Source organism: Rana temporaria, chromosome 3 (assembly GCF_905171775.1).
Source record: "Rana temporaria chromosome 3, aRanTem1.1, whole genome shotgun sequence".
NCBI lineage: Eukaryota > Metazoa > Chordata > Amphibia > Anura > Ranidae > Rana > Rana temporaria.
This window is the reverse complement of record NC_053491.1, coordinates 181,905,183-181,929,219: the sequence shown is the minus strand read 5'-3', so window position 1 is coordinate 181,929,219 and position 24,037 is coordinate 181,905,183. Positions and strand designations below refer to the sequence as shown.

General features: G+C 42.0%; 1 protein-coding gene across 3 annotated transcripts in view; it reads left to right on the top strand.

Moving 5' to 3' along the window:
• Positions 1-24,037, top strand: part of TAFA2 (TAFA chemokine like family member 2) — a 317,169-nt gene that overhangs the window by 239,162 nt on the left and 53,970 nt on the right. For 2 of the 3 annotated variants that reach the window (XR_005747911.1, XM_040343926.1), the window contains exon 3: positions 15,050-15,156. Coding sequence is in view for 2 of the 3 variants with exons in the window: in XM_040343926.1 (XP_040199860.1) it covers positions 15,051-15,156 (106 nt within the window). In the remaining variant the exon portion in view is untranslated. Of the gene's footprint in view, positions 1-3,670; positions 4,081-15,049; positions 15,157-24,037 lie in introns of those variants that run through there. The other variant, XM_040343927.1, reaches the window with a different exon arrangement.

Sequence of the window (24,037 nt, the reverse complement as noted above, 5' to 3'; positions counted from 1 at the left end):
GCAAAAACACTATTTTTTTATTTTTCTTGAATCTGATTGGATATTTTTTAGCATTCATCACAAATTACGTCATCGGGGGTTCAGGCGACGAAACGTGTAGGGGACAGTCAAGGCGTACATTGCCACATATGCAAGCTGGAAGGCTGCCATCTTTAATTTGGGTGACATTAAAAATGTTTGTATTCAGCACTGTTTATATCTAGGAATGCAGTAAGCACATTTTTTAATAAATACAGTTTTAATCTATGGATTTACACTAAGTGGAGTGTGTTTACTCCTTATTCCATACCGCAATTGTCAAAAACTGTGTGTTTTTATTACTTTTTGATAAAGGGTGTGCCCAGGCACATTTTGGCACAGGGAGTGTGCCAAATGTGCCTGGGCACACCCTAATCACTACATGCAGTGCCACTTTCCTCCTGTTGGCCCCCTGTCCCACAGTGGTGATGGCTTCCCTCCTCTCTTCTCCCGCCAGCTGCTGCAGAGATGTTTTAGGATGGAGAGTGGGAAAATATTCAATTTCCTTTTCTAAATGAAAACAGTGAACACACTCACTCACTGTGTTCATTCATAACTGAAGTACAGTAAACTGTGTTTGCTATGCTTCAGGTTTTTAATAAACAAGAAGCTGCTCGGTATAGAACACTTCCCATTCATTGAAAAGAGGGGAGATTAAATTATTTGTAATTCCTTTACCTGCGCAAAGGTAGTTGGATTTTTTGTTATATTATTTATAGAGACTGCCCGTTGTAAAGGTAATACAGTCCATATGTGTGTAATTTGTGATAAACTGTGCACCCTATGTTAAATCAACTTATAGTGCAGCATTCAATATAATATCATGAGCGACCACTAGATATCTCCAGTGGATAAACATGAAGCAATATTTTTTACCATATTAAACATACTATATATATATATATATATATATATATATATATATATACTTTAAAGTGCATAAGTGCAAACAGATTGTGACTGCCCCAAAAGAGATTTAGAATAAAAGTGCAGTGTCCAAAGAAAAAATCATATAAGTTAGTGTCCATAAACTTCCATCAAATGACATCCAAAAATGCATGAAGTTGCCTTAATCCAGCAGAAAAGGTGACTAAAGGTCTTCCTCCACCCACACCTGTCATACAACCTACTCACTGGAACTATATGTCTCCCATTACAGCAGTCACATACAAGTTCTCTCCCAATGATCGCCGCAGCGATTCGGCATATGAAGTTCCTAAAGCCCAGTAGACTCAAGCTGCCAGATGCCTGATCATCAGTAAGGCATTATAAGGAACAAAACAGCCTCCCATAGTGAAATCCATAAACATTTATTTAAAATTATCGCTACAATAGCACTTTAGAACAAAGTACCACAATAAAATAGTAAAAGTGGAAGCAGGGATGCTGTCTGTGCTCCACCTGCGTTCCACTGGGCGGAAGTGACGTATTGACTTAAAACAATGCATTTTGTCAGCACGTCTGATGTCATCACGAGTCACATCATCATCACCTGATGACGTTGGAAGTACTGATGAACCGCGTTGGTTGAGGATGAGCATGATACGCCGCATCCACCCAGTGGAACGCAGGCAACTTCATGCATGTTTGGAAGTCATTTGATGGAAGTTTATGGATACTAATCTTTATGATTTTTCTTTGGACACTGCACTTTAATTTGAATGCTCTTTTGGGGGCAGTCACAATTATTCATCTGTTTGCACTTATGCACTTTAAAATATATATTTGTATATTTATTATGGTAAAAAATATTACTTCATGTTCATCCATTGGGGACATCTAGTGGTCGTTCACAATATTATATTGAATTGTGCACTATAACTTGGTTTAATGGAGGGTGCGCATTTTTCACAAATTACACACTGTCATTCACTGTCCGATGCAGATGATGCTACGTAGAAAGGCATGTGTGTTTGAGCTTTGGGGTGCACACCCTAATGCAATAGGCTGAGCACACCTATGGGTACTATGTACCCCATGCTCATTCACACAGGGGGTGCAGGATCTGGGGCCCCCCTGATTAAAGGGGGTTTCCAGATTCTGATAAGCCCCCCATCTGCAGACCCCCACAACCACCAGCCATGGTCATGGGAATGAGGCCCTTGTCCCCATCAAAGCACCCACCCTCCCATGTTGAGGGCATGTGGCCTGGTATGGTTCAGGAAGGGTGGGCGCTTGCTTGTCCCCAATCTTTCCTGACCTGCCAGGCTGCATGCCTGGATAAGGGTCTGGTATGGATTTTGGGGGGGACCCCACACTATTTTTAAAAATAACTTTGGTGTGTGGTTTCCCTTTAGATCCATACCAGACCCAAGGCCCTGGTATGGATTGGGGGGAACCCCACGCTGTTTTATTTCTTCTTTTAATAGCCGGGTCCTGGCAATTTCAACCCTGTGTCAATTTAAATGTGATTTTTTTTTCTTTAGCATGTTCTATGCATGCTACAGATTCACCACTTTACAGGCACTAAGGGGACCCCCAAGCACTACATTTAAATGATTTTTTCGTTTTTATTGTTGCACTTTAAGCATCATTAAAATCACTGCTCCTAAAAAATAAAGCCTTTAAAAAAATTGCATTGATACATGTTCCCCAGGGCAGTACCCAGGCCCCCATACCCTTCTTATGGTCGATTACTTGCATATAAGCTTTCAAAATAGTCAAAATGGTCAAAATGGTCCAGTTTGGCTCCCATAGACTTCAATGGGGTTCACTGTTTGGGTTAGAACTTTTCCCCTGTTCAGTTCGCAGCAGAACTCCCGGCCCATCTGTATTAACAACACAAACACTCTTTGACTCCTGAGTAACAAAATTTATTAAGAGCACTTCTGAGGTTGTCTTCAGAGGGCCAATGTCTATTATAGATTGACAGCCATTGTCATGGGACCAACATGGGCATCCCTGTACTAGAGTTTGTACCTACAAGCATGAATTATATAATTATGTAAATACTGTCAGTACAAACAGGGAGCAACAATGTTGTATTACCGACTGGGGCCCACCACAGGAGTAAACATGTAGATTGTACAGTAAAATTATGGGGGTTTCTATCTTGTTTGAGCAGATCTTTTATTGTCGATAAAACAAAGTGCCCATTTTTGAGCAGGATTTACAAGCACACCTAATAATAAAGAATGGTGACTTACAAAGACAATTATTTTTCATTATTAAACATGCATTGATACAAATTCTTTGGTACCTCAGAAGTCTTGTTTATTTATCCAAATGTATATCTTGTAACCTGGGATGTTTATTATCTGTACGGAAGTATCGTGATCAATTTTAGTATATATCTACTTTAAATGGATATTAATTGTGCTGGTCTGCTGCTATTATTTGTATCTCCAGAAAGATAGGTAGCAAGATGTTGCCACATGTTCCAGACATGTGTAGTATGTCTGATCTACTCCCTATGTACAAGTGCTGCATATATTGCTGCTGTATCAATATATAGGATAATAGTAACAATATCGTTTCTGATTTCTCCCTTTCCCTTTAAAACTATCCTTTCTAATACCAATAACCACTTTTAGAATATTTTTTTATTTTACCAACATCCACCTTTTAGGATTAATCATTTAAGCTGATTGTACCAAGTGATAATCAAAAATAAGGTATTTTTTCTGTTATTATACAGGTAAAGGGAACAAAGAGATTTGTGCTGGTGTGTACTTTCACATCTTCTGATTTACTACTCCTGCTTAAAAAGCCATTGACAGCAATGAATAGCTCACATTTCGAATAAAGCATGGAGAATGTTTTAACCATCTCAAGTGCACATCTCAGGGATCTGCAAGAAAACTGTACCATGCTAAATGCGACTCTGCGGTGAAACAGTGATTTCCCAAGAGCACTCTCGTGAAGGATATATTTCAACAAAGTGCTTGTTTCCCAATAGGAGAGGAAATGTGTTTTGATCCTATTCTGACTGATGCACAACCCAGATCTTGCAAATCTTGATCAACAGAAAAAGTAGCAGGGAAAGCATTATAAAACTGAAGCCAAGCAGAGCCTAACCTTTTAAATCTAGGCATAAGTGGGAAGTCTGTGACAATATTATAGGTATTTTTCTTTAGTCTGTTGCAGTTTAAGTTCACTTAAAGATATTGACCTTATGTTTATTCTCCCTCTGGTGTATTTGAGCATTTAAACACATATTTGGGAAATCTAAAAGCAGAAATGCCTGCAAACATTTAATTACAAGTATTATGAGATGCAAATTATCCATCAAGCCATTAACCCTTGGATTTCAGTTACAACTGATTGTGATTCAAGGACACACCATAAAGTAAACCTGTCAGTGCAACCTACAGAGCAAACTCCTTTATCTCAGTAGTAGTAGACACCAAAAAGTGCTTGTGAATGGCCTCTGAATATAAAAAGTTCTCTTCAGAGCTCCAGACAAAGCTTTAAACTGGATATGCCTCCTATACTAATATCAACTTATTTTAAAATCAAAATAAAGGGAAATCGATGCTTATCCCAAAGAAAGTTGCACATTAATAGCAGCTGTCACAATATTCTGATATAAGATATGCAATACCCCATAAGAAGAAGTGCAGCGCTCATAAATTACTGTATAGGTGAAATATTAATACAATATACATGAAACAAGATTAACAAAAGTGCATTTAGCAAGTTTGTGACAACGTTCAAATAACATGAAATGGAATAGTGAATATAGAAGACGTCATCTCCAATCCAGTGACCAAAGGAAGGCAATTAAAAAATAGATCATCTCCAATCCTCTTCATTCTCTCAGTGAAGTCAACTATAAGTGCTTCACCTCACACAGTGAACAAGAGAGACTTACCAGAAAGCATTGACCCTCGAATAAAAGAGCAGTCAAAAACAATTTTAATACATGAGGATCCTTTGCATCTCTACACTCCTTCAGACTCTCAGTGCCCTGTAGCAGGTGTCACCCAGTTCACAGAATCAACTATGGGCTCCCAAACATCAGATCTCCATACCGAGCATTGTCGGAATTTTTTTTTTTAAATTGTGTGCCCCAATATAAATCTATCGTCAATTATGCCGCATGCGAATTAAAAAAAAAAACGATCCCGCCGTCTATGAAGGCTGGTCATCTGTTGCAGGCTCTGACATTTTACAGTTCTTATATAGGTAAAGGCAGGGTCACCCATACCTATATAAGAACTGTCAAATGATGGAGCCTGCAGTAGGCGGCCAGCCTTTATTTTCTTATTTTTTATTTTTTAATAAAGGAATTTGCAAAAACTTTGTGTGTGTTTTTATTACTTTTTGACACTTTTTTTAGTGAATGGGTAGACCATACTAATTCACATGTGGGGGCTGGGATCTGGGGGCCCCTAGTTAAAGGGGGATTCTAGTTTCCAATAAGCCCCCACCTGCAGACCCCCACAAACACCAGTCACGGTTGTGGGGATGAGGCCCATGTCCCCATCAAAAATAAAACAAGGTGCTTTGGGGTGGGGGAGAAGAGCCCCCTGCTCTAAAGCACCCACTCCCCATGGTTAGGGCATGTGGCCTGGTATGGTTCAGGAAGGGGGGTGCTTGTCCTCCCCTTTCCTGAACTGCCAGGCTGCATGCCTGGATAAGAGTCTATTATGGGTTTTGGGGGGGACGCATTTTTTTTCTTTTTATTCAGCTGTCAGTGGACTGATGATTCATAGGTTGTTAAAGTGAAGGTTCACCCTAAAACAATTATATAACATTACATCCAGCATACTAACGACATGTACAGTATGCTGGTATTTTTTTTTTCGCCGTACATACCGTTATATTGTTATTTTTCCCCCCGGCTTCCGGGTTCTGATTCCCGTGGGACCGGGCGTTCCTATTGAGAGGGTAGATGATTGACGTCTGGTGAAAAACTTCCCATGGCGCATTAAGGAGCGTCACCAGTTTTCCGTAAATAGCCGACCTGCGAGTCGGCACTATACGGCGCCTGCACCTGCCGTGTAGAGCTGACTGCGCAGGCGCCATATAGAGCCGACTCGCAGGTCGGCTATTTACAGAAAACTGGTGACGCTCCTTATGCGCCATGGGAAGTTTTTCACCAGACGTCAATCATCTACCCTCTTAATAGGAACGCCCAGTCCCACGGGAATCAGAACCCGGAAGCCGGGGGGAAAATAACATTATAACGGTATGTACGGCGAAAAAAAAAAATACCCGCATACTATACTATACTATGTCGTTAGTATGCTGGATGTAATGTTATATAATTGTTTTAGGGTGAACCTCCACTTTAAGGATGCCACGGCCAGCTTCCCAGACCTGCTCCTTAACATCCAGCTTATACTGCACCCTGATTGGGAAAATCAGGGCGCAAAATGCACTATGCAGCAGTCAGTGCATTGCAGGGCTCTTTGATGGGGTGAACACTCACCTAACATCCTGCAACTAGAACTGGAAAACTGTAGATTAGCCACTTCAGCCCATTTTGCTGGTCAATTTTGCCATTTTGCTGGTCAATGACCGGCACATATTGGTAAAAAGATGAGGGATGGACAGCCGCACTCCAAACCAAACAGGTTGTCTTTATTCAAATCAACAGCAAGAACACAGCAGATCACAGCAATAGGAACAGGAGAATACCGACTTTCGCACTGGCTTCAGTGCTTATTCATGGCTGAATGACCGGCACACTTTTTGCGATTCAGCACTGCGTCGCTTTAACAGACAATTGCGCAGTCGTGCGACGTGGCTCCCAAAAAAATTTAGCGTACTTTTTTCCCACAAATAGAGCTTTCTTTTGGTGGTATTTGATCACCTCTGCGGTTTTTATTTTTTGCGCTATAAACAAAAATAGAGCGACAATTCATCTCCTTTCTTTTCCCTCTAAGTTGTTCAGTCATTTCAAAGCAGTAAGGTGCACATGGAAGGGCAATTCTCTCCTTTGCAGCGTGAACTTCAGGCCCAAAAGAGGAATTTTCCTCGCCAGGCTTCCATAAAGCACATGACTGCATCAATCCACTTTCTTGGAGACAAATATCTCCCATTCACCACCTTGTCTGCAATTTTAGCCAATACCCTGTTGCAAAACACACAGATAAAGGTTTGTTTATCAATGTTTTCACCCAAGGTTCAAAAACTTTCACCTAAGATTCAAATATATATTTTTGAATGGAAACGTGTGAATCTTGGGTTAAAAATGTATGACTTTTAAATGAAACATTGATAAACTCCAAAGTGTCAAGAGAGAATCCTTACTCTTACTTACTTATCATATTGCAATAATTCTGATTGAATGCTCACACACATAACACATGATAACAGCTATATGAGTTGCTATAACAGATCTGAATCAAGTCATCGATGGCACTAAATGTTATTCTTGCAGTCCCACTAGAGGGGTGCACTGCCCAATTCATAACACATTTCTTTTGCAATTTCCCAATAAATTGTATAACTATGAAAGCTAAAAGCCCAGAAGGCTCCATGGCAAGGGATGGAGTACTGGCCACCCTTTATATAAATATCTGTTTTGAGTGAATTGACTCTTTATTATAAAATAAAAACATTTAACATAGCAACTACATGGCAAATGAGGTTTAATGTAGAAAATGTTTAAATGATGCATTTGGGTGGCAAAAATATGAATGCAATCTACTCACTGGGGGGAGAACCTCTGAAGGAATCTAGGATGGAAAAGGTCCTGGGGGTCCTAGTAGATTACAGGCTCTGTAAACAGAATATTGGCATGCATTAAAAACGGGATTAACTCCACTTGGATTATTCTTTCCAATTCTGGACACCAGTCCTCAGGAAGGATGTGCTAGAACTGGAGAGAGTCCAGAGAAGGGCAACACAACTAATAAAGGGACTGGAGGACATTAGTTATGAGGAAAGGTTATGAGCACTGAATTTATTCTCTCTGGAGAAGAGACACTTGAGAGGGGATATGATTTCAATGTACAAATACCATACTGGTGACCCCACAACAGGGATAAAACTTTTCAGTGAAAGGGAATTTAATAAGACACGTGGCCATTTACTAAAATTAGAAGAAAAGCGAGGGTTCTTTACTGTATGAACGGTAAGGATGTGGAATTCTCTTCCCCAGGCAGTGGTTTCAGCGGGGAGCATCGATAATTTAAAAAAACTCATAGTCCATATACATTTTATAAATTGCGAGTTTAACTTTTTAAATATGGATTTTGGTATAACTACTGAAGAATGTGAGAATACATATAAACATTTGGGTAACACTACTGTCTTAATTAAATGTATTCTTCCTGCCATCGAAAGAGGTAGCTTTGGCCATATTCTCAACTTGCGTTTAATTTGTTCCAATAGGGGATTTACATTCACTGCCAGCGATTCCTCGAGATCCAACTTAGTTTAAATTCCCAAATATTTAAATTAATCCGCTATCTCCAACAAGGGAACATGCTCCACATTCCTCTGTATATCATGTCTAAGTGGAATTAAAATAGATTTCTGACAACTGTTTTTTAATCCTGAATATTTCCCAAACGTATTTATTAGTTTAATTTCTTCTGTTAAGCAGTTTTGTGTGTCTCTCATGTACAGTATTATATCATCTGCATAAAGACCAATGACATCCTTTCTATTTCCCATTACTATTCCTTTATATTCCTCTGATTTCCAAAACCTCAAAGCAAATGTTTGCTTTTCAAGGTCCTAGACTATGGAACGCTTTACCAACCAGCATTCGGTTGGAGGAAAACCACCTGACTTTCAGAAGACAGATCAAAACTCTGCTCTTTTGATGTCATGAGACACGAACAACAAGCGCCCAGAGGCGATTCAGTTCGCATGTGCCGCGCTATATAAGTTTTTCATTCATTCATTCATTCATTCATTCATTCAAATGTCTCTATTGCTATAGCAATAAGATGGGGAAATAGCGGACATCCCTGTCTTGTCCCTCTCTCTAATCTTATCGTGGATGACATTAATCCGTTCACCAAAAGAGTTGAACAAGCCCTGGTGTCATTTCCCTAACTTCCGGTGATGTGATTCTTCCTTGACCAATTATCCCAACGTTAGAATACTGAGGTTTGTTAACCTATGCTCTTAATGATTCCATGGTGCCTCCCCCCCCCATCTCCCCAATCCCTTCTTTTTATTATTATTATTATTATTTTCTTTTATTATCAGGTGAGATGCCTGCAGGGTGCCTTCATTCTCTGGTTGGGCGCCCTGGGGCTCTCACTGTCACTGGACCCATTGAGCAACATCTTGCTTACCAAGATATAAAATATATAGTTTGGATCCGCTCACTCACTGGGTTTGTCTTTACTCACTAATTTCTCTCTGACTTATTCGGCTAAAATCTCACAATATTGTTAAGTTGGTAGCATTGTAACTTTATTGATACACCTTCAATATGTGGTGTTTGCTTTTTTAAATTTTGACTATTTTTCTCACCTGTTATTGTATATATACAAAATTTCAATAAAAAACTACAATTAAAAAAAAAGAGTTAAACGAGATTGACTATAGATTATGGCTATCCATTTTCTAAGGCCCCATACACACGAGAGGATTTATCCGCCAATACGTTCCAGCGGAACGTTTCTGCGGATAAATCCTCTCAAGGATTTCAGCAGATTTCTCTGCGATGGAGTGTACTCACCATCGCATTGAAATCCGCGCCGAAATCCTCTGGCGATGACGTGTCGCGCCGTCGCCGCGATTATGATGCGGCGACGTGCGCGACGCTGTCATATAAGGAATTCCATGCATGCGTCGATTCATTACGACGCATGCGGGGGATCCCTTCGGACGGATGGATCCGGTGAGTCTATACAGACCAGCGGATCCATCCGTTGGGATGGATTCCAGCAGATGGATTTGTTTAGCATGTCAGCGAATATTCGATCTGCTGGAATCCATCCCAGGGGAGATATATCAGCGGAAACAGATCCGCTGGAGTGTACACACCATAGGATCTATCCGCTGAAACCCATTCGCTGGGATTTTTCAGCGGATGGATTCTATCGTGTGTATGGGGCCTTAATCTTTCTTAGAACCAAACTGTTCCAATGATTTCTGTAAATACAACCATTCAATAGGGTCAAATGCCCTGGTTGTAGCCAAAGATGCCAGGGCACTCGACTCTGGTATGAATTTCTTTTGTTTGTTCCATCAGTTGTGTTTTTATATTAATTGACATTAACTTTCCTGGCATATTGCCAGTTGATCGCTATAAATAATTGAAAAAATGATGTTATTAAGCCTTCCCGCTAAGATCTTTGTCAGTATTTTATAATCACTGTTAAGCAATGAAATTGGCCTATAGGAGGCACATTCACTTAGATCTTTATCTGGCTTTGGTATAAGCACCACCAAAGCCTCATAGTTTGAATCTGGCAAAGATGGCATCTGGCATGTGAAGGCTTCTGTATACATTCTAGTTAGAATTGGTGCTAGAATTTCTATGTATAGATTCTATACATCCAACGGAATCCTGTTGGGGCCAGCTGATTTACCTGATGCTAATATTCTCACAGCATGCCGCACTTCCTCTTCTGTAATCTCCTTATCCATCTTACTAACTTGTTTTTCCGTCAATTTAGGATATTCTATTTCATTCATATATTGCACCATCTCCCTGTCTGTGCAAGTTATCCTTGTCCTATACATAGAGACATAATACTCATGGAAACATTTAATGATCTCATCCATTACATATACCAACTCCCCCGTTCTATTTCTAACTTTAGATACTGCCAATGATGTTGATTGTTGTTTAACAATATGGGCTAATAATTTACTTGCTTGATTCCCTTGTTGATATTCTGCTGATTTGTGAAAAAAAAAGCATTAAATTCAATTTGTATGTTATACAGCTGTATACATTTCTCCTAACTTTCTTTATTACTCTGTGATGGATCTCCTACATATTCTGGGCCAGATTCACATAGGTTAGCCGATCTTTAGATCCGCGTAACCTATGTGATTTAAGATCCGCCGGCGCAAGTTTTTGAGGCAAGTGGGTAATTCACAAAACACTTACCTCAAAACTTGCGGCGGCGTATCGTAAATCCCCCGGCGGAATTCAAATTCCGCAGCTAGGGGGAGTGTACTATTCCATTCAGGAGCGTCCCGGCACCGATCGAATAGCGCATGCGCCGTCCGGAAATTTTCCCAGCGTGCATTGCTCCAAATGACGTCGCAAGGACGTCATTGGTTTCGACGTTTACGTAAATTACGTCCATCCGTATTCGCAATCGACTTACGCAAACGACGTAAAAAAATCAAATTTCGTCGCGGGAACGACGGTAATACTTAACATTGGCTGCGCCTCATAGAAGCAGGGGTAACTATACGTCGGGAAAACCCTTATGTAAACGGCGTAAAGTGACTGCGTCAGGCCCGCGTACGTTCATGAATTGGCGTATCTCGCTGATTTACATATTCTCGGCGTAAATCAGCGAGAACGCCCCCAGCGGACATTTTAAAATTGCAGTTAAGATCCGACGGTGTAACGCAGTTACACCTGTCGGATCTTAGGCATATCTATGCGTAACTAATTCTTTGAATCAGTCGCATAGATACGACCGACGCAATTCCGTTTGCCCCCATTTTTCAAAGTTTCATTTTTATTTCAATTCAACCTTAGGCTGAAACAATGTTTGTTTGTTTTTTTACCTTAAACATGGATAAAATAAGGCTGTAAATAAATAGTTTCAGGGGGTGGATTAAACAAATTGCAGTTAGCAGTATTCACCATGTGTACATTTATATACTACACGTTTTGCTAAAGATTTACCAAATAGGCTTTACAGATTTATCTTTGTATTAAATGCTATAAAAGCATCCTGAAATACTCCAGTAAACCCTTACAACATCATTCTGACATATGTATTTAAAAAATTCAAGGATTATCCAAAAGTTAAGTAATATGGATGGATTATTATTCCAGTGAATCAACTTGTTAATTACTTCTGTCACAAATGCAGACCCAGTAAAATCCGATTAATTTTCCATGTACAGTAAGTTGCTCAAAATGTGTTTCACAGATAATTACTGGAATACATTCAAGATAATAACTAAAATAATTGAAGTCACTTTCCATACAATGCTTGGCCGCTTGAATAATGTTTATTCTAGAAACTCTGATAAATCTTCTTTTGAATACGCCTGCAAAAATGTTACTGCCATATTATCGCTGTTAAAGAACACCTGCCTTCAGGAATATATGTAGATTTTCATTAGGGATGAGCTTTATGTTGGGGTTGAACATGAGTTCGACTCGAACATTGGCTGTTCACCCGTTCGCCGATAAGCAAACAATTTGGGGTGTTCGCGGCAAATTCGAAAGCTGCGGAACACCCTTTAAAAGTCTATGGGAGAAATCAAAAGTGCAAATGTTAAAGGTTAATATGCAAGTTATTGTCATAAAAAGTGTTTGGGGACCTGGATCCTGCCCCAGGGGACATGTATCAATGCAAAAAAAAGTTTTAAAAACTTTATTTTTTTTCGGGAGAAGTGATTTTAATAATGCTTAAAGTGAAGGAATAAAAGTGAAATATTCCTTTAAATTTCGTATCTGGGGGGTGTCTATAGTATGCCTGTAAGTAGTGCATGTTTCACGCATTTATAACAGTCTCTGCACAAAATGAAATTTCTAACAGAAAAAAAATATTTAAAACTACTACTATAATGAATTGTCGGGTATTGGCAATACAGATAAAAGTCATTGAAAAAAAAAACGGCATGGATTACCCCCCTAGTCCATTACCAGGCCCTTTTTTTTTTAAATGGCGTATGGGTCCCCCTCAAAATCCATACCAGACCTTCAGGTCTGGTATGGATTATAAGGAGAACCCCACTCCAAAATTAAAAAAATGGCGTGGGATTCCCCCCCAAAAATCCATACCAGATCCTTATCAGAGCACGCAACCTGGCAGGCCGCAGGAAAAGAGGGGGGGGTGAGAGATCCCCCCCTCCTGAACCGTACCAGGCCACATGGTGGCCCCGCCCTCAGCTATAAGAGAGCTGTCAAACGGGTCAAGCGTCATTCGGCCATGCGCTTCCTATAGTTCATAGCGGCGGGATCGAGTTAGCTTTTTTTCTCCGTATCGCTCGAGAATGGATTACATCGTTGGAATTTTTTATCTTTTTTATTTTCAATAAAGGACTTGTCCCAAGCTGTCTCCTGTGTTTTTTTTTATTTTTACACTTTTGTTTGTGAAATGGTTACCAATTCACATGGGGGGGCTGGGATCTGGAGGTCTCCTATGTTAAAGGGGGCTTCCAGATTCCGATAGCCCCCCATCCGCAGACGCCCACAACCACCGGGCAAGGTTTGTGAGCATGAGGCCCTTGTCCCCATCAACATGGGGACCTCCTCCCCATGTTGCAGGAATGTAGCCTGGTACAGTTCAGGAGGAGGGGCGCTCTCTCATCCCCCCTCTTTTCCTGCAGCCTGCCAAGTTGCGTCCTTGGATAAGGGTCTGGTATGGATTTTTGGGGGAACCCCACGCCATGTTTTTTAATTTTGGAGCAGGGTTCCCCTTAAAATCCATACCAGACCTGAAGGGCCTAGTAATAGAATTTGGGGGACCTCCGTGCATTTTTGGCTTTTTTTTGGTTCAAAGTTCCCCTTAATATTCATACCAGACAAGGGCCTGGTAATGGACTGGGGGAAACCCATGGCGTTTTTTTCAATGACTTTTATCTGTATTGCCGAGATCCAACAATTCATTATAGCTGCGAGTAGTTTTAAATTACTTTTTTCCCTTTAGAAATGTCATTTTGTGCAGGAACTGTTATAAACACGGAAAACATGAGCTACTTTATAGGCATATTATAGACACCCTCCAGGTACGAAATTTAAAGGAATATTTCACTTTTATTGTTTCATTTTAAGCATTATTAAAATCACTGCTCCTGGAAAAACTGACGTTTTTACAACTTTTTTTTTTTGCATTGATACATGTCCCCTGGGGCAGGACCCAGGTCCCTCAACACTTTTTATGACAATAACTTGCATATTAACCTTTAAAATGAGCACTTTTGATTTTTCATGTTCATTTCCCATAGACTTAAACGGTCTTTGTGTGTTCGAACACATTTTTTTCCTGTTCGCATGTTCTTCTGCGAACCGAAACAAGGGGTGTTCGCCTCATCTCAAATTTCCATTGCTGGCCATATTCTTAGAATGCTGAATGCTTTCCCGTTATGCTGATTCTCTGATTTCAATGATTGCTGTCCCACTAACCTCTCACATGTATGAAGTCAACAGTTCTAACTACACTGTGTGAAAAGTTGTTCTGGGTCAATGACTTACAAAAAATTAAAGCATTTGGATTTGTCTGAAAGCCAAGTGACTAACATTTTCAGGAAAAATCAGCAGTTGAAGCCAACATGTTACTTTCTTGACAGGTTGTTGAAATAATAACAGTGAAATGAATATAAATAACCAATGTTTTAAGCCACTGTTACTAATAAAGCAAGTGAGGGCAAAACTTAAATGGGGCCCCGGAGAGCAGAGAAACCTTACAAAGGTTTTAATTTTTCCCCACACTATCAAAAATGTTGGCTTTATATATTCTAAAAAAATAACTATGTTACATCTCAGAAGTATAATTTGTATCAGGTTACTTATTATGTAAGTGGTGAGTGGTGTACTAGAGAGTACATTGTTTGGTGATATCCATTCATTATTCAATGACCAGGCTGGAGAAAAGAAGGTGACACAGGAAACTGCAGAGCACCAACGGTGAATAGTGGGGTCACCTTCTCAGCAATGTACTGTGCCAGAGAATGTGAGTAATTTGAATTACAACTGTTTTGGCAGGATCCTGGGTTCATTACTCACCTGCACACTATCTGCACAAGTTTATGTGTTCACTGCCTTTTTTTTTTTTTTTTTTACAAAAAAAAAGATTTTCTAGTTTTTTACTATTCAACTACTCAGTGGCAGATACATTTCTGTTCATGATAATTGCCTGTATGACTGAATATTTAGTAATTTTGAATAAAATATACAAAATGCTTATCTGTTTAAATGTGAACTCTATAGATTTGATAATTGCTAATGTTTTAATTTTAATTATTGTAACAGAATGAATAAAAGATATCTGCAGAAGGCAACAAAGGGGACAATTCTTATGATAATATTTATTGGAACCATCTGGGGAAAGCTGACAACTGGAGCAATTCACCAAAAAGGTAAATCATCTTTATTACCTGTAAATATTTTCACTTTGGAAGATGTGAAAGGTGCATGAAGACAACTTTCAAGCCCAGCAATATATCTATCTATCTATCTATCTATCTATCTATCTATCTATCTATCTATCTATCTATCTATCTATCGATCTATCTATCTATCTATCGATCTATAGATCTATCTATCAATCTGCAGTATATATATATATATATATATATATATATATATATATATACATTTATTTATTTATTTTTTAAAGCTTCTGCCAAAGGTCCTTAGCTGTTAAAGCTCTGCTGTCAAATCCGTTTTTTTTTTAAAACCTTAAATTATGCAGTTTTTGATCATATTTTACATTAAAGCCCAAGTTTAGTTTAGTTGAATTGCACTCACTGTCTCACCCTGTACAGGGATTTTCCAACTCACAGGATCATAGTCTAACTTTCAGGGGACTGAGAGTGATAGTCACCAGGGCAGGTCAACTGTAACCTCCAACTGCAACTCTGAAGAGGGTGTTTACAGAATAAACATAACCAATTAAATGGTCTGTGGGGTATGATGAAGGGGGTGTTGAAGTGTTTTATGATGATTAGTAGACACACACTGAATGCCAGCTTTTCTTATTATATGAATATTTCCAAATTGGCAGGTTTTACAATCCAACAGCTAATATTTTAATGAACGGGATGAAAAAATTTGTTGATAAAGACCAAATATGATGAAAATTAATTGCTTAGGAGACTAAATTTAATTCATTTGTCTGCTGAACATTGTAGCACAGCCATGTTTGGTGTCTAAGTGATTGGTGTCTTCTCATACGTCAGTGTAATCAATATTTTTATGACTAAAACTCATAGCAGGAATTATGGAAACTGCATGAAACTTAACTCTGTACAGTTATTCAGTATGCTATTACAAGTCACTGCTCTCAGTTTGACAGATATGTTTCCACCACAAGACGGTTTATGACCATTTGAAACAGGACATATATGTCATAACACCATTGGCAGTGTTTAAAGACTATGGCCGGGATTCAGAGAGATCGGCGCATCTTTAAAAAGGCATAGCACATCCCATATGCGCTACGCCATCGTAACATTGAGAGGCAAGTACTGTATTTACAAAGCACTTGCTCCCATATGTACGCCGGCGTAACGTAAATGGGCCGGCGTAAGCCCGCGTAATTCAAAGTAGCAAGGCAGTGGGCGTGTTGTATTATAATGAAGCGTGATTCCATACAAATAAATGGCCGATCGAACGGCGCATTCGCGCGCATGCTCAGAATCACAATGCAAATACTCCCTAAGATACGTCGGCTCAATGCTTTCGACGTGAACGTAACCTACGCCCAGCCTCATTTACGTACGACTTACGCAAACAACGTAAAATACGACGCTGTTCCCACACCCATACCTTAACATGACTTACCCCTACTTTATGAGGGGTAAAGTTACGCCAGACGTACGCCTTACGTAAACGGCGTAGCTTAATACGACGGGCGCAAGTACGTTCGTGAATCAACGTATCTAGGTCATTTGCATATTCGACGCGTAAATCTACGGAAGCGCCCCTTGCGGCCAGCGTAAATATTCACCCAAGGTACGACGGCGTAGTAGACTTACGTCGGTCGTATCTTGGCCAAATTCAGGCGTATCTGATTTCCAGAATACGCGGAAAGATACGACGACGCACATTTGGACTTACGCCGGCGTATCTGGAGATACGCTGTCGTAAGTCCTTTCTGAATCCCGGCCTATGACTAATGGGGTTAAGGACATTAATACTTTAATTGTACCACTGGGCTGGCTTCTGTCATTTGTGCTTTAACCTCGTCTGTGGCTGTTTTCACCTTCTTTGCTTTATGTCAATATATCTGAAGCTGAACTATGTGCTATTTGGGGTTATATGAAATGATTTGCCATTTCTGACAATCCACCACAGACATTAGATGTACATACTCACTGATGTGTGTAATTTGGAAAAATAATGGGGGGCCCTGTGTTTAATAAGCCTGTGCCCAAGGCACTTCAGCTTGGCTGTGGTACCCCATTTACCTTAAGATTCAATGGGGGTTATTTACTAAAACTGGAGCATGCAAAATCTGGTGCAGCTCTGCATAGAAACCAATCAGTTTCCAGATTTTATTGTTAAAGCCTCATTGAACAAGCTGAAGTTAAAAGCTGATTGGCAATGGCTACTATGTACAGCTGCACCAGAGTACTCCAGTTTTAGTAAATCAACCCCAATGTGTTATGCATTTTGAGATGCTTTTTTGCATTCATTATTTGAAAATAAATGTTATCTGATTTAAGCCCTGTACACATGGGCAAGAATCTCAAAAAACGTACCTTTTCCCGACGAGATTCTTGGCAAGAATCTCTTGCCGCCTGAGTGTACAGACTCTCCTTTCAAAAGAACTGCAGTTCTCTTGAAAGGCAAGAACGCTGTGACATCATGCCTAGGAAGCTACTGCACATGCGTCAAAGTCATTTCGAGCATGCGCGGGTTTCCATGGCGACCAGGTAAGTATACACACTCTTGGGTTTCTTGGCAGGAAAACTGCAGAGAATCTCACAACGAGAAAATATTCTCTATTTTTCTCGTCTAGATTCTGGGAAGTTTTCTTGTCAAGAAACCTGAAAGCCTTGTACACACGCGCAGTATACTCGGCAAGAAAGCCCTGCCAGCAGTTTTCTTGCTGGTTCTTGCCGAGTAAACCGAGCGTGTGTATGAGGCTTTACTGTAGACTTTCTGTCAGTTTGAACCAATCTGGCTTTTCTCCTGAAAAATAAATACTGCATGAATGTTTATCTCAAAAGAAGTAAATTCATTAAAAAATGTGTTATTCAACAAATGTGTTAAATACGGTATATATGTTTTGCTATATTTAGCACTTAAGTTACTTTCACACTGGGGCGGGGGACATTAGCGGTAAAGCGCCGATAATTGTATCTGTTATAGTGGCTTGCCATGGGGGCACTTGACAGAAGGGAGGGGTCAGAAGAGCCGAGGAGGGACCCAAGAAGAGGAGGATTTGGGCTGCACTGTGCAATTTCACTGCACGGAGCAGGTAAGTATATATTTATGTCATAACACCATTGGCAGTGTTTAAAGACTATGACTAATGGGGTTAAGGACATTAATGCTTTAATTGTACCACTGGGCTGGCTTCTGTCTTCTTGGGTCCCTCTTTGGCTCTCCTGGCCCCTCCCTCCTGTCAAGTGCACCATAGCAAGCCACTATAACAGATACAATTAGCGGCGGCATAATTATTTATTATTTATCTATGTACTGTGAAATTACTGGTTTGAAGTTATAACTTCAAACTTCATTAATTTGTCCATTAAGCCACCTTATTATTTTTATATTACTTATGGTACTTAACCCCTTGCCACCCAGGCCAATTCTGACACTTCTCCTACATGTAAAACTCATAATTTTTTGGCCAGGAAATTACACAGAACCCCCAAACATTATATATATATATATATATATATATATATTGTTTTAGAAGACACCCTAGGGAACAAAATGGTAGTTGTTGCAACTTTTTATGTTACATGGTGTTTGCACAGCAATTTTTCAAACACATTTTTTTTGGAAAGAACCTGTTTCACGAGTAAAAAAAAACACTAAAGTTAGTCCGATTTTTTTGTATACTATGAAAGATGTTACGCAGAGTAAATAGATACCTAAAAAGTTACGATATAGAAATTGCGTACACCTGTGGAATGGCACCACACTTCAGTACTTAAAAATCTCCGTAGGCGACGCTGTTTAGAGTTACAGAGGAGTGTCTAGTCTAGTGCTACAATTTTTGCTCTTGCTCTAACATTCATGGCATATGTTTACGGTAGAAAGGACACATCGCAGGCCAGGCCACCCACCACAGCCTGGCTCCCCCCCCTTGGCCCATCCTTGCTTTACATTATAGGGACAGTGAGGCGGGGCTGAGACATGCCAGGGAGAAGGCCAATGTTACCCCGCCAAGCTGAGAGTTACTGCCAATCGGCAAACCCACTTTTTTGAATCAGCCCAAGATGCTGCAATATGGCTGGATCGCAATGAACAGGCCTTACGTCACTGTGACAGAGAAGAGGAAGGCGATTAATCTTATGGTCGTTGATACGAGGCACTACGCTGTATTTCTACTGCATTGCCTGCACACTCTTCTATGGAAAGCTCATCATGTGTTCATTTTTCTATCCCCTTCTTTGTTTTGTTCTGCTGGGAGACAACATATTTGTATGTGAACTTTAAGCTTTGAGCTATCTTGTAAAGTTGCAAGAAAAATGCGATGTCTCTACGCAAGCCTTACTTGTTTCTGCTCCTTGTTGTAGCTATATGGCCTGCTCTGTTGGCGGCCTGGACTTATGTTTTTTTAGGACCATTGTGCTGTTTTAGGATTACAGGCTACAAACATGGGCTCGTCCTGTTGACGGCCTGGTTCTTTGTTTTTTTGCACTTAATGCACCTATACCGAAAGCTATGCACACCTGCTGCTGCATTATGGAACTATGACTCTTCAATCCTGGATACTACCGGAGTTCTTGACATCTACCTTAGACTAGCACCCCTTAACTGGGGTCTGCCCTTGCTACAATTGTCCCTGATGCACTTCTGTGGGAGGAGACCTCTGAGTCTGCCTACCTGCAGAACCCCAGATCTCTTACATGCCTTTCTGGGCTTTGGGTTGGGGGTTCACCCCCCATTAAGAATATGTTTACTTTCTCCCAATGGCTGAATTACCAATTGTTTCTTGGAATGTGAGGGGCTTAGGCTTCCCACTTAAGTGCATGATGGTATCCACCTGTCTAAAGAAATATCACCCTATAATTCTATGTATGCAGGAAACGCATTTAACCAATGAAACGCAATGTTGTCTTAAATATGCATGGGTGGGCAGGGCCTACCAATCCACTCACACCTCATATTCCAGGGGGGTGAGTGTAATGATTCATGGCTCTGTTGATTTTCAGGAAATTGATGTGTGTATTGATGCCAAAGGTCGGTTTATATTTTTGCATTTCCGGGTGGGAATGGTGTACTGTAGATTGGCTTGTGTATATATACCTCCGCCGTTTACGGTGGCGGTGCTCCGGCTGTTGCTGGCCTACCTGGAGGTGCAAGCAGGATCTCCCGCTGCTGATACTGGGTGACTTTAATTTCTGGTTGAGTTTCTCCATGGACAGACACCCCAACTCTGGGGTCTCCGCCACATCGAGGGTGTCTCCATTGCTAAGACTGCTCAATTAAGTGGGTTGGATAGATATATGGAGGCTCAAACACCCTTTAGATAAACAGTTCTATTGTTTCTCCAAAACTCATGGGACACTGTCCAGAGTTGACCTGGCTGTAGGTAACCCTGGTATGCTCCCGTCCGTCTCGGATGTGATGTATAGGCCCCGCAGTGTGTCGGATCACTCACACCTAGTGATTACTTTGATCATTTCCCCACCATCCACCCTTCCAAGGGCCCCGTGGAAATTTAATGCCCTTTGGCTGAAACTATTTTTGACACACGAGGAGGCAGGGCGGAGCATGCAGGACTTTCTCGATAGCCGGGACTTTGCTGACGCCCTAGCAACACAATGGGATGCCTTTAAGGCATATATGAGGGGGTTGCTTATTTTTTAAGTTAATAAAGTAAAGAAAAACTCTTCTGGGCTCAGAGAGGACCTTGAAAAACAGGTAACGGCTCTAGAGGAGGCATTTGTTCAAACCCCGACGGATTCTGCCAGGGAGACATGGCAGTCAGCTCAATCAGCTTATGAGCGGCTGCTGTCCTCCACGGCAGAAAAAAAACATTTCTTCTCTAAATTGGCTTTCTTTGAGGAGGGGAGAGCACTGGGCGCATTCTGGCCAGGATAGCTAACTCTCAACAACGTTTCCCCAACATTGGGGCTATCAAAATGACAGAGGGCAAGACAGTGAACTCCCCTGACCTGATCTTGGCAGAACTAGCCAGATTCTATAAGACTCTTTATCTCCCGACGAAGCAGTTCACCCAGACGGAACATTGATTTCCCCCAACTCAAGACTGACCAATGGGGGCCCTGGATGACCCCTTTGCCTTGGAAGAGCTGCAGACAGCGTCGGCTGCGTTCCCCAATTGTAGGGCTCCAGGGGCTGACAGGATACCCATAGAGGTGTACAAGCAGTATGCAGATATCCTCCTGCCGAAACTTTTGACGGTGTTTAACGCGGCCAGGGAGCAACAGGTTTTGCCTGCTTCCATGGCCACAGCTGATATTGTTCTAATATTGAAACCCGGTTAAAAAACCCTATAGACCCAGGCTCCTACAGACCAATATCACTGCTACAGAGTGACATTAAGCTATTGGCCAAAATGCTGGCAATTAGGCTAAATGGTGTCATTACGAACATAATTCACCCTGACCAAGCTGGCTTTATGCCTAACAAATCGACGGCTGTCAATTTGCGGAGACTATACCTCAACATGCAATCCCTGGTGGACAATGTAGGGCAGAGGGCCTTGCTTTCACTGGACGCTATGAAGGCTTTTAATAGCGTTGAGTGGGAGTTCTTGTGGGAAATTCAATCGTGACACTTTGACGCGCACGGGCGCACGCACGAGCAGTAACAGCGCGCAGGCACATGCGGACGCCATCTTGGCGCCAAATATGACTATTTAAGGGAGCTGACTCTGGGGCCTCTTGCTGTTTGGTCTACAGCGTGTTCTGAGCCAAACCTGATACCTGTTATTCGTTACCTGCCTGTTCCTGAGACCCGGCTTGCCCCAGACTACCCTTGATCTCTGCCTACAATGACCTCGGCTTGTCTGACCACGTTTCTGCCTGTTCCACTGATCTGTCTGCTGAACGCCAGTTGCCAACCAGGCTTGGACCAAGACTCCGCTCCTGCTCTGACCCTGCAGCTGATCCGCCCGCCAGTGTATGACCCGGCCTGTCTGAACCTGCTACTGTCTGTCTGAACTACGATACACCTCTGTCAGTGCTGATCCCGGCTTCTTGGATCTAGCTCCGGTCACCTGCTGTCCAGTCTTCCTCAGCACTGCTGACACCTCTCCGGAGTGCACAGGATTCCAGCTCAGCCCAGCACCAGCGTTCCCGCCAGGCGCTTGTGCGACTCTGCACTCTCGAGTTCCCTGTTCTCCCCATCATGGCCTCCGGAGTAAGAGGAGCAAGAGTAGCCGTTCCCTGCACATCAGGCTCCACCACCAGGTACGTGACAGTATCTCATAGAGTGTTTTAACTGTATTTACTGCTGAGGGTGTGCCACACCCCCTACAGACTGTTTGCTCTTGTTCTGCGGCCCACTCCATTGTGTACCAGGTGTAAGAGAGACCATGGTGACTTGATCCACCTACTGTGGCGATGCCTGAAACTTCACCCATATTGGAAGGGGGTGGCGGACACCATAGACAGGGTGTTTCGGGTCTCGCTGCCTACAGATCCAAAACACTGTTTACTCCATATACTAGATGATTTGGGTTGGGAGGAATGCACCAGGGTGGCTGTTATTAGAACTCTGTTTATGGCCCGCAAGCTTATAATGACTCATTGGATATCGGAGGACCCTCCTGCCCTTAAAGAATGGATTAATACAATGGGAAATATGCTCCGGAAAGAAAAAATAATATACCAGCATAGGGGTAGCACCCAGAAGTTTGAGAAGCTGTGGGGACCGTGGCTGAATGTACCGTACCTGGCCCCGGTGGATCTGGTCACGAGCAGATTGTTGGGCCTAGGTACCTGAACAGGATATGTTTGGTGATTGGGCCTTTTCTGAGGGCACTGGTAGCCCAACACAGAATGGGGCGGGAGACGGGCTCGGAAGGTCAAGAAATGTATATGATGTATATGCAAAATGTGCAATCTTATGGTTTATTTTGCTTGGAAATGTACCGGATTGTTTATGTAGCTTCAGTGTCTGGCCCAGATTCACAAAGCACTTGCGTCGACGTATCTCCAGATACGCAGTGTAAGTGCAAATATGCGCCGTCGTATCTGTGCGCCGTACCCACAAGCCAAGATACGCCTAAAAACAGGCTTCATTCCACCTACGTAACTTTCCTACGCCGGAGTAGAGTGGGCGCATAGTTACGTTGGACGCATGTGGCGCTCCCATTGATTTTCGATTCAAATATGCAAATGAGGGAGATACGCCGATTCACGAACGTACGTGCGACCGACGCAGGCTATGAGAGATGCGCGTAAGTTGTACGTCCGGCGTAAAGTTAAGCCCCATAAAGGAGGTGTAACTCATCAACAGACGTGCAAAGGGCTGCACCAAGGAATACAAGCCGGCATATTTTACGTAGTTTACGTTGGACGTGAATATGATTAGGCGAAGGTTACGTTCACGCCATAGGCAGTGATCCGGCGTATCTTAGGCAGTTGTTCCGATGTGTTTGTGAGCATGCGCACTGGGATGCGTCTGGTGGTAATCCACTCTCGGTCTCCACTCCAACGCTGTCGGTATCCTGCGATGGGTGATCTCCTCTCCTGGGGCCAGCGATGAGAAGATTTCCTCTTCATCCAGGTCCAGGATCCAGCGATGAGATGTCCATCCAGCGCAGCGCATCAGTTGTCTCCATCAGAGACAGCCCGGGAATGACGTAGCTTCAGCAGTGACAGCTCTTATGTAGGTGAGGGCGGGGCCACCCGCCACGTGACTGTGTCCCCCACTGATGCAAAGGAAAACCCAGGCTTTCCCAGTGACGTGATGGGTGACCCCGCCCCCCTCTGATGTAACGGCAAACCTGCTTTACATCAGAGGGGGCAGGGTCACCCGCATGTCACTGAGAAAACTGGGCTTTCCCTTGTGTCATAGGGGGATGGGGTCACGTGATGGGTGGCCCCGCCCTCACCTACATAAGAGCTGTCACTGCTGAAGCCT